The sequence below is a fragment of the Mesoplodon mirus genome (assembly GCF_964341445.2).
Source record: "Mesoplodon mirus genome assembly, chromosome: 9".
In the NCBI taxonomy this organism is placed as follows: domain Eukaryota; kingdom Metazoa; phylum Chordata; class Mammalia; order Artiodactyla; family Ziphiidae; genus Mesoplodon; species Mesoplodon mirus.
Genome location: NC_138985.1, coordinates 18,097,504 through 18,120,038, shown reverse-complemented (window position 1 = coordinate 18,120,038; position 22,535 = coordinate 18,097,504). Strand labels below are relative to the sequence as shown.

The window sequence follows — 22,535 nt, the reverse complement described above, 5'->3', positions numbered from 1 at the left end:
ACAAGCCAGACTAGGAAGTTAAAGAACAGAATATCAGAGAGCCAGGTATTAAAGTTTTTTCAGCCACGAGGTTAGTATTTTTTTCTTTTTAACTATTTTGTAATACATAAAATATGCAGTACAGTAAGTCCTCTACATTCAAATGAGTTCTGTACCAAGAGCGACTTCGTAAGTCCAGTTTGTTTGTAAGTCCAGCAAAGTTTGCCTAGGTACCCAACTAACACAATTGGCTATATACCACTGCTTTGACGCTTGCTTCTGGCCATCCTGGGCTTGAAATAAAGATACTGTACTACTGTACTCTATACAGTACTGTACAGTAAAGTACACAAAAGCACAACCACTTGTAGAGGATGCACACACGTGACAATGTACACCAGACGTGTGAACTAACTTACGTGATTGGACATGTGAACGCACGTTCGCATCTTTGAAAGTTGGCAACTTGAAGGTTCCTATGTAGGGGACTTACCGGAGTACAAAATTCAAAGGTGCAGAGTAGTACACAGTGAAAAGTCACTCCATCCCACAGTCTGCTGTCCCCTTCCCTAGAGGCAACCGACATTAACAGTCTCCTGTATAGCCTTGCAGAAGTCTACGCACAAACAAGCAAGTGGTAGTATAATATACGTACTTGCTGTTTTCACATATACATGCAACTGTTATGTTCTTTTTAATGTTTGCATGGTATTTCAATGCACGGTGGAGCATACTTTAATCAAATCCCTATTATAAGATATTTGGATTATTTCCGGTCTTCTGCTCTTACAGACAATGATAGAGAGTCAGTAACCTTAGGCGTGCCTCATTTCACACTGAAATTATTACATTAAAAGGACAAATTCCTATTCCCAAAAAGAGGGGATATATGTAAACATATAGCTGATACACTTTGCTGTACAGGAGAAACTAACACAGCATTGTAAAGCAACTATACTCTAATAAAAATTAATTTAAAAAACTCAATGAGTGTAAAATAAAAATTCAAGTGATAAAAAAGCATTTTGGGGCTTCCCGGGTGGTGCAGTGGTTGAGAGTCTGCCTGCCGATGCAGGGGACATGGGTGCGTGCCCTGGTCCGAGAAGATCCCACATGCCGCGGAGCGGCTGGGCCCATGGGCCATGGCCTCTGAGCCCGCACGTCCGGAGCCTATGCTCTGCAACGGGAGAGGCCACAGCAGTGAGAGGCCCGCGTACCGAAAAAAAAAAAAAAGCATTTTGTCATAATTTGACAGCATTTTTTTCCTATCTCCGTAGAACATAAAATAATGGTGTGTCATATATTCAATGATGTCTCAGATTTAATCAAATGTGTAACTATTTTCTATAAAAATCTTAAACATTGGCATTATTTTAGAAAATTATCCATAGTTCCAAATATTAACACTAGTACACCTTCTTATTTTAAAAAGTGAGCATATTTTAAGTCAGTAGAATTTACCTCCAATAAATGTTTACTGAAAACCCTCAAAAACAGAACTGTACTAGTACAATGTGGAATATTAAAGTAAATAAGACAGCCCCTGAACTAAAAGAACTAAAAAAAAAAAAAAAAGAACAAATTCCTAATAGTGGGATTGCTGGATCAATGGGTTTGTTCATTCAAAAAAATTTTTTTAATTGTGGAAAAATAGACATAACATAGAATATACCATCTTGACCTTTTTTTTTTTTTTTTTTTTTTTTTTTGCCATACGCAGGCCTCTCACTGCTGTGGCCTCTCCTGCTGCGGAGCACAGGCTCCGGATGCGCAGGCTCAGCGGCCATGGCTCACAGGCCCAGCCACTCTGCGGCATGTGGGATCTTCCCGGACCGGGGCACGAACCCGTGTCCCCTGCATTGGCAGGCGGACTCTCAACCACTGCGCCACCAGGGAAACCCCTTGACCATTTTTAAATGTACAGTTCAGTAGTGCTAAGTATATTCATCTTTTTCTGCAGCCAATTTCCAGAATTTTTCAACTCGCAAAACTGAAACTCTATCGATTAAACAACACCTTCTCATTTCCGCCTCCTCCCAGCTCCTGGCCACCACATTTTACTTTGTTTCTATGAATCTGACTACTCTTAGATACCTCATAGTTTACAGTATTCGTCTTTTGTGACTGGCTTATTTTACTTAGCATAATGTCTTCAAGATGCATCCATGTTGTACCATGTGACAGGATTTCCCTCCTTTTTAAGACAATAATATTCCATTGTATGTACATACCACATTTTGTTTATCTGTTTAGCTGTCAGTGGACACTTGGGTTGCTCCCATCTCTTGGCTATTACAAATAATGCTGCTATGAACATAGTGTACAAGTATCTCTTTGAGATCCTACTTTCAATACTTTTGAAGTGGAACTGCCAGATCATGAGTTTGTGTATTTAAAAAGACTTTTTTACTGCTAAGGTTCCCTCCATGAAGGTTGTAATAATTTATGTTCCCCTCAACAATAAATGTCTCTTTACTGTGCTCTGTCTGACTTTTCAACTTTTGTCACTCTGTTGGGGGAAAAGTTTATCCCATCATAGTCTTTATTTACATTTACGTTAAAAGGAGTGGAGTGGAGCATCTTTTCATATGTTTAAGATTGTTTTAAAGTATAGTGTATCGGGAGTCCCTGGTGGTCTAGCGGTTAGGATCTGGCGCTTTCACTGCTGTGGCCCGGGTTCAATCCCTGGTCAGGGAACTGAGATCCCGCAAGCCTCGGGGTTCAGCCAATAAATAGATAGATACATAGACAGACAGATAAATAAAATATAGTGTATTAATAGAAAATGTGAGGTATAGGAAGGCCAACAGGTCAGGAGACAACTGCCACTGGAATGATAGTTTATTACTCACAGTTCCTAAAAGAAGGAGGCATGCCATGTCATGGGCGGGGGCGGGGGCGGGGGGTGGTGCACGTGGGGAAGCACCAGGTGGGTCAGGAGGCAGAGGGAGAGGGAGGAACAGTGGGCAAGAGCCTTTATTGTTGTTTCCCTGGGAAGGAGTGGATGAGGCAGAGGAAGCAGCTTAGGACTGGCTAGTGTGAATAACTTCAGCAGGCTCTGGGGCATAGGAGATGTCCCTAGTTGTTTGGCACCCAGCACTGGGATGATGAGGGCAGTTGTATAGTTGACCAGAGTGTGAGGGCCTAATAAACGAGATGGCTGAGGGTGTGGACTCTGGATTGGTTGGTTTCCATTTGAAAAGTTATCCTCCTCCCAGGAGGAGGACTCTTGTCAAGGTGGGGGAGGAGGACAGTGAGGGAGGCAAGGTGACTCAGGCATATTATCAGGTGGTTTGGAACAAGGCGTATCTGGCACAGGCATGTAGGGCAGATGGTAAAGCATCAACTTTACAGAAGCTGGAAACACGGTTAATGGAGAGACCTATTTGTACTTTCTTTTTTTCGTAAATTTTGTTCACATCCTTTTTTCCTTTTTTTTATTGTGTAGTTTTTCTTAGAGATTCATAGAAACTCTTTATACATACAGAAAGTAGGCCTTTGTGTATAATACGCATTGCAAACTCTTTCCCTCAGATTTTGGATTTCTTTTGAGTTTGCTTAAGGTGGCTTTTCTCCATGTGGCAGTTTATTTTTTATGTGCTTAAATTTACTGATCTTTTCTTTTACAACGTCACGATTTTATGTCCTACTTAAGAAGACCTTTGGTGCTCTGACACATAAATTGTTTCCTGTGTTTTCTCCTAGTACATTGATAGTTTGAGTCATCATATTTTAACCTTTATTCTGTCTGGCATGTATGTCGGTATAAGGAGAAATGGAGAGGAGATGACGGGAAGCTTAGAACCTCATGCCAAGTCCATTATCTTCTGAGGCACATGTTCTTTACATATTCCCAGCCCATGCATACCTAGGTGTAGGCAAACAAGTATACCTGGGTGGCATCAGAGATATGAATTAAGGGGGTACAAGCATTACCAGACATCAACCTCAGATTAAGTAGACAGGAATTTTGCTGTCTATAGAGACTACCTCTAAGAATAGACAGGCTCAAACTATGTTAAATACTAATGGTTTGGAAAGAAAATCTCTGATTGGTGGGAGGTTGCGGGGAGTGGAAGAGTGGTTCAGTGAAAATGGGTTGTAGTCCTTGCTCTGCGTGTACTAGCCATACAGGCTTCAGAAAGCCATGTAAGTTCTCTGAGCCTCATTTTACACCATTAGTACATTTCTCACCTTCAGGGGTACCTCACTGTCTACCATCGTGATTTTCACCCTCTTTTTAAACTGCTTTTATCACTTTTTTTTCCAGTAAAAATCATACACAGCAGCACAATATGTAAAACAGAGTTGGATGTGGTGGATATAGAAGTGAAGGATGCAGAGGTGAAGGCTGCTCCCCATTCTCTCCCCTTCACATGTCCCGTCCCCACCAGCACCACAGCTCCAGTCCCCCTGGGGCGCTGGGGAAACCCCCATGCTCTGTGCAGATAGTTTGTGAACTGAACAAAAGGGAGCCATCTCTCTTCCACCCTAAAACCCATCTCAGCACAGCCAAAGGAAACACAGGTCTGCCTCCAGAAAGCTGTGGAAAGCAACTTGACTGTACTGAAGGTTCCTTCAGGAAGAGAGGAGGGAATTCCACAGCACGTCATGCGGCAAAACTTCCTAAAATTCCTCATCAAAGCAGATGCCTCTCCCACACACACCCAACTTGACCCCCTCTTTAAAAACTTCCCTGGAAACTTTTTTTCCCATCCCCAGGCAGCTTTTTCCCCCTTTCTATCTACACCCCTCTTCTCCTTGATATCTTTGGCCATTTCATTATTTTATAAAACAGTCTTTAGAGTTCCTTCCAGTTTTCCTCCCCACCCAGTATCCCATCATCACTTCAGGTCCAGGCACAGAACTGAACAATCAAATAGGTGGCAGGGGGAGATTGTAGGCACTTAGATTTGATTTTTTTCTTGCATTAACATAAGGATTAAATATCAGTTGCTTGAATTTATAGTCAAATCCCTCTACAATCTGATCCACCATTTCTTTCTTCTCTTTAATTTTAATTTTTTTTTTTTTTTTTACTGTTCTCTGCTATATATACCTTATGCTCCGGCCACATTAGACGTATCCTTGTTTTCCTAACTAGCTCCTGATTTTCCAACCTGCTTTTGCTCATCCTCTACACAGCTCAGGAGTGCTTTCCACACTTCAGTGCTTCAGAATTCTACGCATTTTTTCCAGGACAGCTCAGACCCCACCTTCTTAAAGCATGCCACTTCCTTGACAAAATGGGAACACTTCTGTTGCTGTAACTTCCCTGCATAGTGCTTGTACCATATGCCACTTATTATTTCTTTCCTGTTTTTTAAGCTAATCTATAGTAGCTTTAGGAACTTTGAAAGCAGGAAGCCTTTGCTATTCTTCTTGATATTCCTTGCAAACCCTTAGGGCACTGTAACATGTGTAGCCATGCCACTTTCAAAGGAATAGATGTTCATAGTAATTAGTAAAATCCTCCACCAAAATAATCACACTACTGAATCACTACTTTACAAGGCACACTTAAAGAAAGGAAATTTCTCCTGAGTTTCTGAATGCATTTTCCACATCAAGTCCACCTAAATTCTCAGATACTTAAATGTTTAAAGTAAGAAATATCTGGGACTTCCCTGGTGGCTCAGTGGTTAAGAATCCGCCTGCCAATGCAGGGAACACAGGTCCGAGCCCTGGTCTGGGAAGATCCCACATGCTGCGGAGCAACTAAGCCCGTGCGCCACAACTACCGAGCCTGCGCTCTAGAGCCCATGAGCCACAACTACTGAGCCCTCGTGCCACAACTACTAAAGCCCGCGTGCCTAGAGCCCGTTCTCCATAACAAGAGAAGCCACTGCAATGAGAAGCCCGTGCACCGCAACGAAGAGTAGCCTCCACTCGCCGCAACTAGAGAAAGCCCGCGCACACCAACGAAGACCCAATGCAGCCAAAAATAAATTAATAAAATAAAATAAAATTCTAAAAAAAAAAGAAATATCATAACAAGTTAGAGCCATTGTACATCTATTTCAGTTTTATTTTTGCTGACTGAGCAAGGGATATGCAATGGGGAGGCAGTGATTTTCAAATATTTTTTGAAAACAGAACAAAATCTTTTAAGTGAGATTGAAGATGAAGCCTCAAAATCCAAGATATAAAAGCAGAACTATTCGAGGTGAACAGTGTTTCATGCAGCCTACATTCTCCTGGCATCTCCCCCTACCCCACTTCCTTTAACCTTCATGAAATATGTCTACAGAACCTTAGGGTCGCTGGGGACACAGTTCAAGAACCTCTACTATAGCGGTCCAGCCTGTTAAATACCAACCCCATAAATACCATACCATAAAGACCGTAACTTATATAACCATTCAACTTCCATAACTACCCATGATATACCCATGAGCCGCTCTAGATTTTTAATCATTTGCTTGATCAGATAAAGACAAAAATTTTACTTGTTATAGGATAGAAATTTTAAAAGTCACCATCAGCAGCACCGTTCATTTATAAATGATATTTGCATTTTAAAAGAATTATTTTATATAACAAATGAAAATAAGAACTTTGGTGTTTACATGAGAAATCTTTTGGCTCCCAAAGAACTTACAAAGTGCTTTGTACTTAATGGGAATGTTTTCCTTGTGAATCCTGCCATGTAACCATGGAAGTAAAACAGTGTTTGGAGAGTACAGAAACTTGCTTACGTTTTCTGTCAGAATTGTTATAAATTCTGACTTAGCTACAGAAAATAAATAATTTTTAACCACTAGGTTAAGTAGGGACATTAACACCCTTGAAAATAAATTCTTTTTTTAAAAAATCTCTTGTCAACAGAATATTATGTAATTGTTTTTGTTAAGATACAAAAGAGATGTTTCACCCTAAATTAAGGTTTAATTGGAATAATCTTCCACTTTGTAGATTCACACAGAAAATCAGAGCAGGGGTGATACTGAGGTTTACAATGTATGTACTTTACCATGGAATTTCCACAGGTTATTTATCAGAGAAAATTAGTCCATTTCATGAGAAAAACAGCGAGAAAGCCAGGAAAGCTGAAAATGGATAATGGCCCACGCACGATACAGCGTTTGTAGATAACAGAGATTGTTTGTTTCTTTTTTTTCCGCAGGGAAGACTTTAGTGGTTTAAAGTCTTTACCTCCTTATTGTGGCACTAACCTCAGCAACAGAGATAACATTGGAAATGCTCCTAGGAAAGTGTCCAGCACATGGTTGGCACACGGCAAGGGACAGCTGCTTATCATTATGAGTATTCAGAAGTAGAATCGCTAAACAAAAATTAAAACAGGTTACTTGGATTAACTGAAAAAAAGTGTGATACTCATTACTGAATGTGAAATAAATGTAGGCAAATAGTTTTGTGGTCCCTTCTTTGATAAACTTTCACAACATAAGCACAAATTACTTGCCTCTTGTAGAAGATGAGAAAACCAATTTCCAGAGATAGAAAGTGAGCAAGTTTTCAGATTCTATATGAGTCCAAATATGCTGAACCTTTGTATGAGGGCTTTTGTAATAGAGAAGCAATTCATCTTAAACAGTGTCATCCTTAATCACTCAGAGAAAATCTTTTTTTTAATTAATTTATTTATGTATTTTTGGCTGTGTTGGGTCTGCATTGCTGCACACGGGCTTTCTCTAGTTGAGGCGAGCAGGGTCTACTCTTTGTTGCAGTGCAGAGGCTTCTCATTGCGGTGGCTTCTCTTGTTGCAGAGCACAGGCTCTAGGCGTGCGGGCTCAGTAGTTGTGGCTCGTGGGCTCTAGAGCACAGGCTCAGCAGTTGTGGCACATGGGCTTAGTTGCTCCACGGCATGTGGGATCTTCCCGGACCAGGGCTGGAACCTGTGTCCCCTGCACTGGCAGGTGGACTCCCAACCACTGTGCCACCAGGGAAGTCCCACTCTGAGAAAATCTTGAATGCTAGAGATTAAACTTATATTTTGAGAGTTTAGAAAGTTATTATTTGGAAAAATCTTATTCAAAATAATTTAATAAGCACGTCACACCATGCTATACACATAGTAGGCAAATGATAAATATTTATTGGATTAAGATAATAAAGATAAATGTAATAGCTATTTTAAGGAGCTAAAACAAAAAAAGCTGTCTATTTTAAAATGTGATTTTTTGCTTTCAAAAGAAGAGTATATATTCTAAGCATTACAGTACAGATTTCATTCTGAAAATGGCTAATAAAATAATAAAGATTGGGCTTCCCTGGTGGCGCAGTGGTTAAGAATCCGCCTGCCAATGCAGCAGACACAAGTTCGAGCCCTGGTCCGGGAAGATCCCACATGCTGAGGAGCAATAAGCCCGTGCACCACAACTACTGAGTGAGCCTGCGCTCTAGAGCCCGCAAGCCACAACTACTGAAGACTGCACCCTAGAGCCTGTGCTCCGCAACAAGAGAAGCCACCGCGATGACAAGCCCGCGCACCGCAACGAAGAGTAGCCCCCGCTCACCCTCAACTAGAGAAAGCCCACGCACAGCCAAAAAAAAAAAACACAAAAAAAACAAAAGCTTCATGATGTTGGGTTTGGCGATGATTTCTAGGATTTGACACCAGAAACACAAGCAACAAAAATGAAAATCGATAAATTGGATTACATCAACATAAAAAAAATAATAATGAAGATCGTTTTGAGTTACTGTGTGAAGCCTAGGAAGATGCTGATCACCAGTTATCTAGATCATGGTTTTAATTTTGGTTTACCCCTGGGAGTTTTGGTGAGCAAAGGTGCACAGGCAGAATTGAGTATGAGCTTGGGGACAGTAGGCGGCTGACCGGACAGAAACGTTGTTGAGGAGGTAGAAAGAGCAAAGTAGAAGGAGCCACGCTATGGGGCTGTGGAGGAGAGGAAAGGCAGTACAGAAGGAACAGTTCAAGGAATAACAGGTGCACTAAGAGCACAGAATGTGTTATAGGGAATTATACTGCCTGAAGTTCTATTTGATGACAATCTATTTTATATAACGTTGCTTAAAATAAGTTAGCTATTGGCCAAGTGTGATTTTTTTTTTCTTTTGCGGTACGCGGGCCTCTCACTGTTGTGGCCTCTCCTGTTACGGAGCACAGGCTCCGGACGTGCAGGCTCAGCGGCCATGGCTCAGGGGCCTGGCCGCTCCGCGGCATGTGGGATCTTCCCGGACCGGGGCACGAACCCGTGTCCCCTGCACCGGCAGGCGGACTCTCAACCACTGCGCCACCAGGGAAGCCCCCAAGTGTGATTTTTGTTGTATTGACTTTTGACTACATGTAAGAGCTACATGTCTATTTTATTTCAATGGGCAGGTTTCCTTGTGTGCTAGAGCAGATGTGTTACAAATACCATATATAAGCATGCATGTATATATGTGTACATGTGGGGTGTGTGTGTATGTGTGCATGTACATGCATCAACACACCACAAGGGGAACCTACCCATATGCAGAGAACTAGTCTCATTTCTGCCTGCAGCTGGACCCAACGTAAGTGAAGATTCCCAGTCATATGTATTGATAGCCATTCCAGTGTAAGCTCTTTGAAAGCTATTAGAAATACAAGACTTAGGTTACCTCTAATTTGGATAACTATTGGAGAATGTTTGTGAAAGAAGCAAGTTTTAAGATCATTACTGTCTTAAAAACAGAGGAAAGGAGTAAAACCAGTTGCTTAACTAAAGGTTTATAATCATAGCAAACTAGTGCTCTAATGATTTAAAATGTCCATACGTGATTCCTCAAACTTGGGCATTACACTGTTAACACAGAATGGTTTTTGGTCTGTGGCCTAGTTCATATTCCTTTTGCTATATGCACACGTACACACATACACACACACGTGCATGCACACGCTGCATCCTTCATGACAACCCTCCACCCTCACAAGCTGGTGTCTCCCAGAAGATGCACTATCTGAGCCTTCAGTACGTCACTGCTTCCTCTCTTCACTGTGAAGTGACTGCTTAAGTCAAAAGCAATGATTTGCAGAAATCCACAGTAGAGTAACATCATGGCTGCTAAGACATCTAGTAACCCAACAAAATAGTGTGGCTGGCAGGAGCAAGGAAAAGCACACCCAAATCTCAAACAATCCAGAGAACGTATCTGTTCCAGTAGGAAGAAATCTCTGCGCTCTTCATAAGGAAGCAACCCTGGGACTTCTCAAGTGACACATTTACGGGGTGGGTGGATGGGATACGACTGTGCTGGTCCTCCCTACCTCCAACCCCTTCTGTGAAAGCGTTTGCCCCACGCACACCTATGTACTAGGTTATTTCATCTAGTCCCACAGATACATTACCATCTATATTCTAGCGACCTAGATGCCTTCCCTGAGCATCACACTAACATCCAGATGCCATCCACTTGGATGTCTTATAGATATTTGAACTGAGAAGATTCAAAACTGCGGGTCCCCACCCCTCACCCGCCCGCCCACACGCTTTCCAGACAGCGCCCCCGCGCAGTTCTTCCCCATCTCAGTCAACAGCGGCTGCGTCCTTCAAGTTGCTCAGGATAAAATCCCGTACTTCTCTGTGATAACTCTAAATCTTTCCACTGTCCACACCTTTCTCTTAAAGATCCACTTCACTGCAACCACCGTCACTCTCCACGGTTATTGCAAATACCATCAAACTGGTGTTCATGCTTCAATCTTGTCTCCCAACAGTCTATTCCCTGCTTTTAAAACTGGATGAAATCATGTACCTTCTGTAATCAAAACCCTTACGGCTCTTACCTACTCTGAGTAAAAGGTAAAATCCTCACCGTGACTCACAAGGTCTAGATGATCTGGCAGCCCCACCCGCATTTCTCATTGAACCCCAACTCCCCGAGCTCTCTCTGACCTCATCTCCCAAACCCCTCCCACCCAAGACTGCCTGCTTTTCCAGCCTCCTTGCTGACCCTAAAACGTGCCAAGCACCTTTGCGCCTGATGCTCCCTTTGCCTGGAACATACTCCGGATATCTGCCTGCCTTGTTCTCCCATATCTTTAAGTCTCTGTTCCCATGTCACCTCCACAGAGAGGTCTCCCCAGACCACCTGTATAAAATAGCACCTTTCCTCTGATACTCCTTAGCTCTCCTTACCCTGCTTAATTTTTCATGGCATTTATCATATATTGTTTATTTATTCATCTCTTCTGATTAAATATAAACTTCCTGAGTATAGGGGTCTTGTCTGTTTTGGTTCTTTGAAGACCACATCATATACACTCAATAAATACCTTTTAAATGAATGACAGCAAACTCCACTCTAACATTTCTATCTTCATAAATCTTTTAATTCCAAGACATTTTTGGCTTCTCAACTTTAGTTAATACAAGCTGCTGTTGAATCTAGGTAGGTGTTTTTTTTTTTTTTTAACATCTTTATTGGAGTATAATTGCTTTACAATGGTGTGTTAGTTTCTGCTTTAGGTAGGTGTTAACTAATCAGAATATTGGAACCAAACACATCTGCCCAAACTAGCCCATTGAATTCAGAATTTCTGGTAAATATACCTATATCAATGAACTCGGTCACATATGAAATTGTTTTTTCTTCTTTAGTCAAGCAACCTCAAAATGTCTTTATGCATATTCCCCAGCTTTCTGCTGATATAAATTAGCAAAGTTGTATAAAGGCTTCTCCGCCAGTTTGACTTTATAATTGACCAGAGGGCATGTCTTGCCCTGGTTACAGATCTGGGGATGCTGAGGAGTGGGATGGAGGAGCATAAAGGAGAATTAAGATCACTCCCTCAGAATGAGTGTTTTTGTTTTTTTCAGGTATATACCCAGGAGTGGAATTGCTGGGCCATATGATAGTTCTATTTTTCGTTTTTTGAAAAATCTCCATATTGTTTTCCACAGTGGCTGTACCAGTTTACATTCCCACCAACATTGCACAAGGGTTCCCTTTTCTCCACACCCTAGCCAACATTTGTTGTTTCTGTTCTTTTGGATGATAGCCGTTCTGACAGGTGTGAGGTGATATCTTATTTGGTTTTGATTTGCATTTCCCAGATGATTAGTGATACTGAGCATCTTTTCACGTGCCTGCTGGCCAGCCATTTGCATTTCCTCTTTGGAAAAATGTCTATTCAGGTCTTCTCCCCATTTTTTGATTGGGTAGTTTGTTTTGTTGATGTTGAGTTGTATGAGCTGTTTATATATGTTGGATATTAATCCTTTACTGGTCATATCATTTGCAAATATTTTCTCGCATTCAGTAGGTTGTCTTTTTTTTGTCATTGGTTTCCTTTTTTTAAAAAATGTATTTATTTTTATTTATTTATTTTTGGCTGCATTGGGTCTTCGTTGCTGCACATGGGCTTTCTCTAGTTGTGGCGAGCTGGGTCTACTCTTCATTGCGATGCACGGGCTTCTCATCGTGGTGGCTTCTCTTGTTGCAGAGCACAGGCTCTAGAGCTCAGGCTCAGTCGTTGTGGCGTTGGGCCTAGTTGCTCTGCAGCATGTGGGATCTTCCTGGACTGGGGTTCGAACCCGTGTCCTCTGCATTGGCAGGCGGATTCTTAACCACTGTGCCACCAGGGAAGCCCTCAATGGTTTCCTTTGCTGTGCAAAACCTAAGTTTAATTAGGTCCCATTTGTTTATTTTTGCTTTTATTTCCTCTACTTTAGGAGACAAATTCAAAAAAATATTGCTGCTATTTATGTCAGTGTTCTGCCTATGTTTTCCTCTACAAGTTTTATAGTAGCCGATCTTACATTTAGGTCTTTAATCCATTTGAGTTTATTTTTTGTATATGGTATTAGAGAATGTTCTAATTTCATTCTTTTACATGTAGCTGTCAAGATACATGCACCCCAACGTTCATGGTGGCATTATTTACAATTGCCAAGATATGGAAGCAACCTAAGTGTCCATCAACAGATGAATGGATAAAGAAAATGTGGTATATAAATACAATGGAATACTACTCAGCCATAAAAAAGAATGAAATTTTGTCATTTGCAGTAACATGGATGGACTTGGAGGGCATTAGGCTAAGTGAAACAAGCCAGACAGAAAAAGATAAATACTAAATGATATCACTTTTATGTGGAATCTAGAAAATACAACAAAATAGTGAATATAACAAAAAGAAGCAGACTCACAGACATAGAGAACAAACTAGTGATTACCAGTGGGGAGGGAGGAGGGGCAATATAGGGGTGGGAGAGCAGGAGGTACAAACTACTGGGTATAAGATAGACCCAAGGATGTACTGTGTAACATGGGCCGTATAGCCAATAGCTTGTAATGACTGTAAATGGAAAGTCACCTTTAAAAATTTGTTAAAAAATTTTTTGAAAGATTACTCCCTCAGGAAAGAAGACAACAGTGCCTTCAGCAAGAAGACCTCTATCTAATGTGGGGGAGGGACCACTTCAAGGAGTCATGGAGGCTCAGTCACATTTGGGAATTCAGGGGACTCCGAGTTCTCCAAGTAACCCCAATTTCCCTCACTTCTATTCTCACTCCCAACTCTTCCCAATCAGTAAACAAAAGAAACCTGGCAGGGCCTCCCTGGTGGCGCAGTGGTTGGGAGTCCGCCTGCCGATGCAGGGGATACGGGTTCGTGCCCCGGTCTGGGGGGATCCCATATGCCGCGGAGCGGCTGGGCCCGTGAGCCATGGCCGCTGAGCCTGTGCGTCCGGAGCCTGTGCTCCGCAACGGGAGAGGCCACAACAGTGAGAGGCCCGCGTACAGCAGAAAAAAAAAAAAAGAAAGAAACCTGGCAGAGCTACGATTCAGTAAACATTGCAAATTGGCAATGCACAGAATGAAATTCGAGTTTGGATTCAGCCAACTCTGCTTCTTACCTCTGGGGAGAGGGAGGACATTGGAATTGAAGGTGGTCTGCAAAGGGGTCTTTAGTCTAAGCTACAATTTTTAAAAAAAAATTAAAGCATTTATGCATTTGGTATGATTAAAATTAATTTCAAATTTGCAATATGGTATAAGTATGAAAAACTACTTTTTTCTTTAGGAACTCAGCCAGGTAGAACAATCACTGTCTGGCCTAGTACAACCATACTCCTCTGCATTATACATACCCAGAGGCATGTTCCTAGAACCCCTTCTAAAAGTTTGTCATTCTTATGTACTCAATGCTATAGTGTATGTGATCCTGTCTTGCCATATCCTCCCCTGAAGTCAATCACTTCTAAACCGCATTCACAATCTCCCAGATCCTCAGATTTGATGGTACCTACTCCTTCCCCAGTTGTAACTCTGGCTTCTTTAGACTACAGCTCTTCATCTATGGTAACATATTCATGAACCACTTTGAGTAATAGCACTCTTGTCTCAAATTTCCTTTACATTCTAGCCTGACAGATTGATTTTAGGGTAGAACCTAGATGATTATGGAATAATGTAATGTATGTAATGTATGTATAATAATGTAATGTAATGTATAATAAGGAATATATAGGACGGTATAGGACCAAAGAGACAAGGCACCAAATCCCTCCTGATGTCATCAGGGAAGACTGCCCAGGAAAGATAATTATTTAGGAGGAGGAGGAGGATGATAATATATATGTATGTTCTAGGTGCTTTGCATATGCTATCTCATTTAATCGTCTCAATAATTCTATTCTACTGTTATCCCAGTTTTATAATTGAAGGAACCAAAGAACAATGAGATTAAGTGATTTTGCCTGTTTTCACACAGCTTGCAAATAATGGAGCTGAAATTCAAACCTAGTTAGTCTGGCTGCTGAGTCCCTGCTCTTAATTATGGATAATAAGACAAAACTCAGTGGGGGTCAAGGATGGCATTCTATCTAGACCAAGGGAAGAGTAACACAAAGTAATGAAAATATGAGAGAACATGGTTTGTACTAGAACAACAAGGCATTCAGTTTGGCAGGAGTGTGAGTAGTGGCAGAAAGGAGTGTGAGTAGTGGCAGAAAATATGAGAGAACATGGTTTGTACTAGAACAACAAGGCATTCAGTTTGGCAGGAGTGTGAGTAGTGGCAGAAAGGACACTGAAAGGGTAGGCAGAAATCGGTTCACGAAGGCGCCTATTTGCTGGATTTTATCATATACAAAATGAGGAGCTGTTGACAGGTTTTAAGCAGGAAAATAACATGATCAGAATTGTAGTTTTGAATAACCCCTCTGGCAGTGATATGGAGGATGGATTGGAATAGATTCAAACTGGGGGCACAGGTCACTATTAGGAAGGGCTTGCATTATCCTAAGAGGATGATGAGGGCTAAACCAGAACAGCAACAAAGAATGATGGAAAAAAAGGGGAGATGGAGTTGAACGCTGCAAAACGAAACTGAAACTTCTGTATTTCAAATGTGTCAACAGTATTCTAGGGGGAAATAAGATAATGGTGTTCCTGTGTTTGTCTCTGTCTTCCTGTTAATGAAAGAGTACTCATTAAAGTCTTCACAGAGTCAAAGATATTGTCTAGTTAGGTAAACATTATGCACGTTTTCAGCCAAGAGTAAATATATAAAAATTATTTTACAAATAATACTTAATGTGTCTGCATTGAAGAAATAAATAGATAGGAAGATTAAATCTTTTATTTCACAAAGTTTTTAAAGACACAAAACATAAACCTATTTATACATAAAGGAAAATAAGAACTCTAAGCAAGAGCTTATCATGACGACATCACCCATCATCCTTTACCTATAAACCTTCTATCCTTTCCTTGGGTAGCCGTTCAGAAATAAGGACCAGCGAATTTTGTTATCTGGATATCTTTCATTGTGGTATAGTTTTAAGCTCTTGGATGAATGTGTCATCATTTCATTTAGAGCATTACTACTTATCAGAAAATCTGATTTTTCTTCTGTGATACATGAGCCAGTTCCATTTGGAATTTCTAAAGGCCTAATTTTAGTCAATATTTTCAAAGTATGATAAAGCTCAGAAATAATTTGTTAATTAAGATAACAAATATTAGCCAGTAAAATGAAACTGAGACAAGACTAAAATAATGTATTGGTTAGTAGTCAATCCACATTTTTGAACATTAGCATATATTAGTGAACAGTTATGTTAAGGCAAAAGACTCTCTCATATAATCTATTTCCATCAATGTTAAAGATTATCAAAATCTAAAATATATTTTATAATATAATAAGTGACATGAAATGATTTCAAAAAGGAATTTCTATGTTAGAGTTTGTTATGAGAAAGGTACCATAAAAGTATAATGGGAAATAAAATTTTAGTTATTTAATAAAAGGTGGAAAGATAGAAAGATAAGCTTTTAAGTATTTACGTAGATTAATGAATTATTTGCCAAATTCTCCTGAAATGATACCTAGTTCCTATTAAATCACTGGACACTTGCTATATGAGCTATTTTTCTTTAGAACTGTATTTTTTTAAGGAGTCCTTTTTTTTTTTTTTTTTTTTTTTGCAGTACGCGGGCCTCTCACTGCTGTGGCCTCTCCCGCCGCAGAGCACAGGCTCCGGACACACAGGCCCAGTGGCCATGGCTCACGGGCCCAGCCGCTCTGCGGCATGTGGGATCTTCCCAGACCGGGGCACGAACCCGCGCCCCCTGCATCGGCAGGCGGACCCCCAACCACTGCGCCACCAGGGAAGCCCAAGGAGTCCATTTTTATCACAGAAATTTACCTAAACTTATACATATATTAATGGTTATATATAGTAAGTGAAAATGCCCTTATCTGAAATTAATACATTGTATAATATCAAAATCTTCATAGTCTTTTTTAGAAAACAGAAGAGAGAAATAAAGAATTAGTTACAACATTTACATTGAGTAGATATGAAGCCTTTGAAATCTACAACGATATTTTATATTTTTGTCATCACTTAATTCTATTTGCATTTCTCTTGCTTTAGTATTTTAATAGTATTAATAATATAGTTTGCATCATGTTTACCTGAACACTTTGTATGTTATATATTTTTAAAAGAATATCTTGCTTCTTTTTGATTAGAATTTTCTATAAAAGACATTAGTTGAAAAATTAACTTCTTACCTAAAGCTACTATCCTCCTTAATCATTTTCAAATAATGGGTAAAGCTGCATCTTTGTGAATTTATTTTTGAAAACTTGGTTACTTTAGTAGAAACAGACACCAGAAATTGAAGGTTGAATGTATTTCTATGACTCACATACAGTATGGTGTATCCTTTTCAAATTTTATCCTAGAGCACTTTTTTAAACGTGCATTAGAATACAGCTGTTCTCTCTGAAATGGTCCCTTTTTAAAATGGTGAAGTTTAACAAACTATTTTTATAATCTTTTGAATATCATTTTTGCATTCTGGAATTAATTAATGGATTATAAAAGTTCCAGATACTTCTGTTTTGTTAAAAAAACTAAACACCCGTATTTGAATCTTCTGATAGCAAAACAAGCAATATACCATTTAGGGTTGAAATATATAATATTTGAACTACGGTTCTATATATTTCAAAATTCATATTTTTTTACAAATAGATTTATCTATTTGTCCTATAAAACCTAGCTTTCTATGAAGTGAATCACTTAATGATATTATCGCTTTGGATATAAAATTGGCCTATATATAAGTGCTTCATTCCTCACCCACACCTACCTCTCCAAAAGAAAGTCTACCAGTAGTCTCGCACAGTAGTGAGCAGTCTTAAATTAAAAACAATTGCATTAGAGCAAAGGAAGATATTTTTCATGTTAAAGCAGTTTTTACCATCAAACATCTAAAGAGTTATAAACTATGAATGAATTACCTTTAAACCATGGTCTTTAAGGTTGAATTCATTTTCTGAATGCTTTTAGGGGTGACATTACGCTATCACCTTTTAAAATATTTTAAATGATAAAATTTTACATTTCACCAATAGTGCAGGAACAGATATAATTACGAATGTTTCCCTTTGCTTGGGAATTAAAATGCTGTAAATGCCATAAATTGAGTAAGTTTATCTCAGAATGAGGAATAGAGTATTTAGAAATAAATACCCAATAACTATTTATAGCCTGAAAAGACGTGTTTAAGTCACAGTCAAAATACAGGTTACTTGTGTAAAATCTAGCCTACTGAATAAACAAGTATTTTTTTAATTAGAGTGAGTAATATGAGTAAAAACTTTTCAAATAAGAGACATTAAGAGAATTATAAATCTAATGTGTGATTCTCAATATTCCCAATTGCTTGCAAGTGTTTATCTGGATAACAGCATAACAGCAACAAAGGACTTCTTTAAATGGCATATTTTTCAGCTTTATTTCAAATGCTGTATAGCATAAGAACCCATTGTTCAGAGAGAAATTTTAAGCCATGGAAAAAGAGTATGAAACATATTCCAAAGTGCTGAAGGAATTAATTGCCCTATTAGGTAATGAATACCCAAAAGAATGAGCATTAGTGATTTATGGCTTAAAGTGCTTGGGTCTGATCAGCATTTTGACTTCTTTGAAGGAGGACTTGTAGCCACCAGGTTGTGCCTCACTTATACCAGGCCAGGTCCCCCAGAAAATCCCATTTCGGACACCTCTGTATTTCTGGTGATAATATTTGCCATTTAAGTTTGCAGAAAGACATGCATCAAACCACCAGCCTGAACTGTAGTAGAGCCCACAGTTCCCAGAGGGGTATCGATCGTTGTCTCTATCCGGGGTGGTGAAAAACTTCAGATCGTGGTTGTAATGTTTACTGAAACGTAAGGCATCTCCAGCTGTGCCATTATAGTTGCCAATGTGTAAACGGTATTTGAGAAACTCGTTGGCCACATAAAAGTGATCATACAAGGCATAGAGTTTGACACCGTTAAAGTCTTCAAGATCTATTCTTAGAATCATGTCCTTACTCTTAGTCAGAAGATGGATTTTATCGTTCCCCAGCCAAAATTCTCTTCTGGGGTTTCCAAAGCCTACTTTGTAGTCTTGCCACGTTCTGGTGAAGTTGGTGCTTCCATCAACACGTGCCTGCAGCACTGTCCAGCCTCCCCCCATGGTCTCCATGTCACAGAAAACTTCGAAGCTACTATTTTTGGGATCCGGTGTAACTCTGTAGAGCTCACTGCTTCTTTTGCCTATTGTGTAGTATTCAGAGCAATCTTTATATATAAGATGTTGAACTGCAGGGGTGAAAAAAGAAAGGCATTGGATTTTGTTGATAAAAACCAGGCATCTAAAGAATTCTTTATATGCACAAAAGCAGTTTTATAATTTGATCAATGGTGATAATGAAACCTTGCTCAGCTAAACTTACTTGAACCTGTTTAGCAAATGCTTGTTAACGCCTCAGAACAAGAACCTGGTGTCATAAAGCAGACAAAGCTCCCCAACACAGTCTTGGTTGGTAATAATACTGACACCACCACGAACAAACAACAACAAGAAGAAATAAAAGTGATAGTTTTAGTAACTTAGTAATACTTAGTGAGGGCTCCGCGTGTGTTCTAGGGATTCTGCCAAAGACTTGATAACATTTTCACACTTAGTCTGCACATGAACTTTATGATGTAGATATTATTAACAACCTGCTGGTGAGAAAGAATATTAGGCTCCAAAAGGATCCGTGGCTTGCCCAGCTTCACAGAAGCTTTAAAGGGCAGAGCCGGGACAGAGCTCCGATCTGGCTGGCTGCAAAGCTTGTCCTTGTGACCACTGCATCCCTTGGTCCTGAAAGTCAGATGATTCCAACTCTCCTAGAACTGCATTCCATGTATACAGAGGAAGCACAGGCTTCTATATCCTTTCACCTAAAGAGGCTGATAGACTCCACTTTCAGGCAGTTTTATAGGATTGTTCCAAATGATTTATTAAAATTCTAAAATACAGCATTGATCAACATTTCCATTTATTTTACTTGCTTGACAATTAGATACAGAAGCGTAAGTTGTTTTTAAAAACTTCAATAATATACCAATATTCTTACTCTGAATTTATTATCCAGGAAAATATTTAGCTAGTGTTTCACATGTCTGGTTTCTAGAAGGAAACCACAGGTGATTATGCTCAGGATTAGTGTAATAAACAGTTAATGTGGTTCTGTAGGAACCAATACAGATGTTTACTCCAAAATAATTTTTTTAAAAATTGGTACTGGATCAGGCAAGTTTAATACAAGCCACTTACGAGCCACAAATAATCTATTCATGTGTACTTAGAACTCAGAATATTCAGATAGTTCCCCAAAACTTAGTAGAAAAAAAGACAGTAGAATCTTGTTCTTGTCATTACAAATTGCCATGCAGTGCCACATCTAATGTTCACCCACGTATGTCACACAAGATGTGAAACTCTGCCTTGCAATATGCAGGGCACATTTAGATGCAGGCGGCTGGGAGTATTAGCAACAGTGGTCCTGGAATCTCCCAAATACCTTCACTGGGTAGATTCCCTGGGGAATCTACCTAGGGAAGATGCCTGAGGTGCTTGTTTCAAAGGACCATGCTCTCTGCTTCAGGCACCATATTCCTTCAACCTCACACTCATGCAGACATGGCTTTCCAAAGTGTGATAAGACCACCATCAGCAATGGTCCCAGAAACTCATGTGGAAAAACCAGGGTTTGGGGGAACCAGAGCCACAGCTAGCAGTTCGTGGGCAGAATAGGCAGTTAGGTTTATGGCCTTTAACATATATTTATTAAAGCTAATTCAGATTATCAGCAAATAATCTGGATGGGGAAGATGGGTTCTATTGTTACATGCTTGAATTCTAGTGAAAGAGAGGAAGAAATAAGAATGTATTCCTTCCCTTAGTGGCATGCCAAAACTCCCCTTAAAATGTTTTTGGGCCACTAGGTCTCAAAGCAAAAAGTTTTGCACACATATGAAGCTATATAGCTGCTTTTATCCCATCTATAAAATCTCCCATTTCCACTAGACATTTGGGATTACAAAATGCAGATTACTTGCTAAAATCTTTCAGAGGTCTCTTGTTGCCGTATAAGGAGCAGTCACCTGACCACAGAAATAAACTGATTTCCAAAGAACGGAGTACAACCACAAACACTGCCTTAACTCTACTGTTTTCAAACATTTCAGTGAAGAGATAAGTTAAACTCACTGAAACATTAAGAAATTCTCTTAGAATATTACTCAGCCAGAAAAAGAAATGAAATTGAGTTATTTGTAGTGAGGTGGATGGACCTAGAGTCTGTCACACAGAGTGAAGTAAGTCAGAAAAACAAATACTGTATGCTAACACATATATATGGAATCTAAAAAAAAAGAAAAAGAGAAAAAAATGGTTCTGTAGAACCTAGGGGCAGGGCAGGAATAAAGATGCAGACGTAGAGAACGGACTTGAGGACATGGGGAGGGGGAAGGCGAAGCTGGGAGTAAGTGAGAGAGTGACATGGACATATATACACTACCAGATGTAAAATAGATAGCTAGTGGGAAGCAGCCGCATAGCACAGGGAGATCAGCTCGGTGCTTTGTGACCACCTAGAGGGGTGGGATAGGGAGAGTAGGAGGGAGACTCAAGAGGGAGAGGATATGGGGATACATATATATGTATAGCTGATTCACTTTGTTATACAGCAGAAACTAACACAACATTGTAAAGCAACTATACTCCAATAAGGATGTTTTTTTTTTTAAAAAAAGAAATTCTCTCCTTCCACTTCTGTTTGTGTGTAGCTCTGGCGTTAGCAAATAAGATCTTTGAAATTGAAAGTGCTTTCTAACGCGTACAGAACTCATGACTTTTGTAATTAGGTCCTATTCCTTTCTGTGTGCACATGTGCAAAGATAATAGTTTTTTCTGTATTACCTTGATGAATAAAAGGCTTAACTTATATAATTCATCCTTTCTTTAACTTATATGCTCAGGTTAATGTTTATAGATACTGTCTAGCTATATAACATTCATGAACAAATGATAAGAAAACATTATTATACATACCTGGACGTGACTGTATTTGTTCTTGAGTGGGACACTTAGATGAACATTTGCCATCCAAACTATTGACAACAAATGTTAGGTTTGCCACTTTGCTATCAACATAATGTTCTATGTTGTTCATATTTACAAGATTCAGCTTCTCCAGGCGACCCTGAAGCACGTCGATCTCCTCCTTGGCATCCTTAAGGTCGGAGGACAGCTTGTTAACCTCGCTCTCTAACTCTCTGACTCTGTTGTCACCAGCTTCTCCCAGAGCTCCGGGTAACAGCAGTCCATTTCTGCCCGGGTCTCGGTTGTCATCAGCCTGCAGTTTGCAGTCTTGGCAAGACTTCTTCAGGCTCTTTACAATTTCCTTGAGGTTCTGGACTTCTTTGAACACCTCCTCGATCCTGCCAAACTGCTTGGGGAGCTGAACAGTCAGCGGGGGCAGGTTCACCTGGTAGGCACAGTCGCCTCCCTCCTCGCACTTCGCTCTGCTTTCTAGTCTCACCGGGCAGGCGTCCTGGGCCGCTTCATCTTTAATTTCCTCTGTTGCGTTGTTTGCCACAACCAAAAAACCACAAGCAGCAAGGACAGCCGAGCTCAGCCAGCACCACTTCGCCAGCTTCATCTTTGCGGTGGCGCTCGCCCCAGCAGGGAAGGGGGCCGGGCTGGAGCTCTTTTTAAGAGCTGCCGCTGCCTTCCTGAGTCAGGCTTTCCGTGTTCTCAGAA

The 22,535-nt window shown here is 40.1% G+C and overlaps 2 protein-coding genes across 2 annotated transcripts in view; one reads left to right on the top strand and one right to left on the bottom strand.

The window, feature by feature from the left end:
- Positions 1-22,535, top strand: part of CCDC146 (coiled-coil domain containing 146) — a gene marked incomplete at its 5' end in the record, with an annotated part of 114,203 nt that overhangs the window by 8,935 nt on the left and 82,733 nt on the right. The window lies entirely within an intron of this gene.
- FGL2 (fibrinogen like 2) lies at positions 15,500-22,505 on the bottom strand. The gene is made up of 2 exons (XM_082632317.1): positions 21,825-22,505; positions 15,500-19,042 (listed from the first exon to the last, which is right to left on the bottom strand). The coding sequence occupies exons 1-2, from the start codon at positions 22,432-22,434 to the stop codon at positions 18,336-18,338; spliced, it is 1,317 nt and encodes a 438-aa protein (XP_082488443.1). The 5' UTR covers positions 22,435-22,505; the 3' UTR covers positions 15,500-18,335.

What these genes read in the sequence shown, in the direction of transcription:
- FGL2 (XM_082632317.1), bottom strand. Translation starts at nt 22,434, where the DNA reads ATGAAGCTGGCGAAGTGGTGCTGGCTGAGCTCGGCTGTCCTTGCTGCT. An exon ending in ACAAATACAGTCACGTCCAG is followed by an intron (nt 19,043 to 21,824) that starts GTATGTATAATA and finishes TCACCCCTGCAG; the next exon opens with TTCAACATCTTATATATAAA.